Here is a 3633-nt window from a genome sequence, read left to right as displayed (position 1 = left end):
GGAAGAGGAAGGGGGGGGGCGGCGGTGGCCCGTTGGGGTGGGGTGGGGTTTTTATTTTTATTTTTAAATAAGAAAATATATTCTTAAAAATATTATATATTTTATATAAAAATTAATATTTTTCTATTTAATAAATATTTATACATATAATAATTATGAATAAATATTTATATATAATATATTATATAAAAATAATATTTATTTAAATCATACCCAGTCTTGATGAGGCCAAATGCACTACACACCTTCCACTAAGAGAGTAAATTACTTCAATTTTAATAACACCAAAGCGATAATTTAATATAAATTACTTCAATTTTGATAACGCCAAATATTATTTAATATATTTTTTTTTTCACGGAGGGTGTTTTGCACTTTGTCCACATCACAGAGGAGTAACATGTATTTTTCCCATAATATATATATAATTCAATCCATCTATAAAGTAAACAATATACATACGTGACGATGTATATAATTATAAATATGTATAGAAGAACAATAATTGTGACAATAAATAATAAATTTTGTCGGCATACAAAACCACATATTTAACACCTATTTTACATTATTTAAAATAAATTCGGACATACACATTATTTCGAAGACATATTTATTTCTCTCTATTTTTTTTTCTCTATCTCCACAAAATGTAACAAAAACACCCCAAAATAAAACCAAACGATAAGGTCAAAGTATGTATAACCATATAACTGAACACAACAGATATAACATTTACATTATCCACCTCACGAGAAAGAAGAAAGTCTCGACAAACCAACTCTTACAAACTCTTAATCCATACAGCTCAATATACAGAACAACATAGTACATTACATCCACCTTAAAGGACCAGAACTACAATACACATTCACATCGTCATCGTCGTATACAGAGTCTTTAGACATGCATATCTTCATACTACAAATGTTAAGAGCTATGCCCTTTACTTTTCAAAAAGGATTACATCGATGCAGTCACTTACTATTTCCCAAATATGGATTTGATCCACCAAATCCCTTTAGTGTCCTTCGGGGAATCCTCGCTCTCCGGCGGAGTATCAGAATGAGGTGTTATGTGTAGCTTGCTCACGTCGTATCCCTCTTCTTTAGCCTTGTCCAAGAGCTGGTTGTATATCTCCTCATCGAGACGAGGTGTCCTGCTCAGAATCTGCAAACAAGTGAAACCAACAAGATTGCACATCGTTATGCCCACCAAAGTGATAATCCAAGGTCGCTATGAGATTGATTTCAACAAACAATTAATCCATTCTTTCGTTCTTTCAGCTGTCTTTCTTGATTGTGTGATATTGCCGAGTCCGTACCATCTACGTACGCAAGTCATATGCATGATTCTTTACTCATATAAACTGAAATATTTCGTTCACATAGAATGTTTAAAATACGATATAAGATGCAATACCACAGTAAAAGGTTCAAACCACTGCTCATATCAATTATAACTTGCCAGCTACGGAAGCTACGGATGGTAAACAGCTAATCATACATGATGAGAGCTGCAAAGCCTCCCATTTCAATAAATAACACTAATCCACAATACAAGATCCAACTCATGCTCATATCAGTTATAACCTGCCAGCTACCAATAGTGACATGCTAAATCGTACATGATGAGGGGCGCAAAGACTCCTGGTTTCAGTAAATAACACTAAACCACAACAGCTGTTCCAAGCATCGCTCATATCAATTATAACTTGCCAGCTACGAACGGTAAACTTCTAAATCATACATGATGACGGCTGCAAAGCCTCCCCTTTTGGTAAATAACACGAATTCACAGATAAAAGATTCAACACCTCACTCATATCAATTATAACCCACCGGTAGAAACGGTAAACTGCTAAATCATACATGATGAGGGCTGCAAAGCCTCCCATTTCAGTAAAGAACACTAATTCACAATAAAAGATGCAAAAAACATCTCTCATATCAATTATCCTTACGGACGGTGAACTGCTAAATCATACATGATAAAAGAAACCTGCAAAGCCTCCCAGTTTCAGTAAGCAACACCAATTCACAACACAAAAGTCCAAACCATCGCTCAGATCAACTACAATTTGCTGGCTATGAACTGTAAACTGTTAGATCATACATGACAAAAGGCCAGCAAAGCCTCACACTTTGAGTAAACATTCATCTAGCAAAAACTAGAGTTTTTCACAACACAAAACTGAAAACACAACCGCATCAAGAATTAACATCAACAACCCAAGATAAAACAACCCAAAAGCAATTAATAACTCAAAAATTCTCATATCAAAACATCATCCATGTTGAACGAAAGTAGAAATCAACATACCCAAAGATACCTCCTGGAGGGCTGACCAATCAAAGCATACTGATAATCATCATCAATGTACAAAACCCAATAGTCCCCAGTGACTGGAATTATAGGCAGAAAAGGGGGCACATAGAATCTAACTTTAAGCTTAGCCTCATCGCTCTTGGGATCAGCCTTATAAGCAGTGCCTTCGATATAACCCCTCTTCCCATCACTCCAAGTCTCGTTCAGAACATGAACAGTCCCATCAGGATTCAGAGTGTAAGTGGCTCTTGTGTCCACACCATTCTTGGGCTGAAATCTTGACGGGAATGAAGCTATTTCGTACCATCTCCCCATGTACCTCTCCACATCCAAACCCTTCACCACTTCCATCTCTTTCTTCGCCATTTTCAGCCTTCTGGTGTGTGTTGTGTGTGTACTAAGTCTTTGGAGGGATTCACCTTTTTTATTTCTCTTTATCTTTTTCTGATTCTTGATAAGGTGGATTTGAATTATGGATTGGAGAGAGAGAGAGAGAGGTATATAAGGGTGCGGAGATGTGTAAATTGTGGTGAAGGCGGGGAGTTGACAGCCTTACACGTGTGCTGTGCGGAGATTCTTGAAAATGCCAGAATCTATGAGGCTTTAATAGAATAATAATTACATATATTCTTGGTATTTTTTCGATTTTAGAGATAATTACACTAATTTAATGATGCGTAAATTTTTTATAATTTAAAAAATTATATTTAGTAGCTTGACTTTTATATTTTTCTAACACATAAATTTTTTTAGTTAAAATTTATCAAATTTTTTATATTAGTAAAAAATTGAATAAAAGTTCATATTATTTCTAATTGACTAATTATTGAGTTCTTGTAGGTCAAATAAATATTTTTTAATCAAACTATGCTCATAAAAAGGAAAAAATATTTTTTTAGCCTATTAAGTATGTCGAGTTTTAGTTTTAGTCCTATAAGTATGCCCATTTTTTATTAACTCCAATAACTTGCAAAATTGATTACATTTAGTTCTCCGATGGATTGGATTTATAATTTGCACCGAAAAAGTGACATGGCTGGACACCGAGATGCGTTTTTGTTGATTTATAATCCTATGTGGCTAAAATAATGAGGTGGAAGACTAGTTGACCATCTTTTGGAGGGAAGAAAGGTGACTTTTCCCTCCAAACACTTTTTCTAACCAACTAAATATATTTTCCTCTCTCCAAGCTTGCACAAACCCATTTCTCTCCCTTATCTTTCGGCTACAATGTCTTCTTCCATGGAAGGACCACTTTTTTGTTGCTACGAAAAGAAAGCAATGGTTCAGACTTCTTGGACTAAT

At 34.8% G+C, this 3633-nt stretch overlaps 1 protein-coding gene across 1 annotated transcript; it reads right to left on the bottom strand.

Annotated features, from left to right (window-relative positions):
• LOC105162288 (temperature-induced lipocalin-1) lies at nucleotides 686–2819 on the bottom strand. The gene is made up of 2 exons (XM_011080293.2): nucleotides 2323–2819; nucleotides 686–1170 (listed from the first exon to the last, which is right to left on the bottom strand). The coding sequence occupies exons 1-2, from the start codon at nucleotides 2692–2694 to the stop codon at nucleotides 985–987; spliced, it is 558 nt and encodes a 185-aa protein (XP_011078595.1). The 5' UTR covers nucleotides 2695–2819; the 3' UTR covers nucleotides 686–984.

This window comes from Sesamum indicum, linkage group LG5 (assembly GCF_000512975.1).
Source record: "Sesamum indicum cultivar Zhongzhi No. 13 linkage group LG5, S_indicum_v1.0, whole genome shotgun sequence".
Classification (NCBI taxonomy): Eukaryota; Viridiplantae; Streptophyta; class Magnoliopsida; order Lamiales; family Pedaliaceae; genus Sesamum; species Sesamum indicum.
The sequence above is the reverse complement of the archived record's forward strand: the minus strand, read 5'-3'. Positions and strand labels throughout refer to the sequence as shown.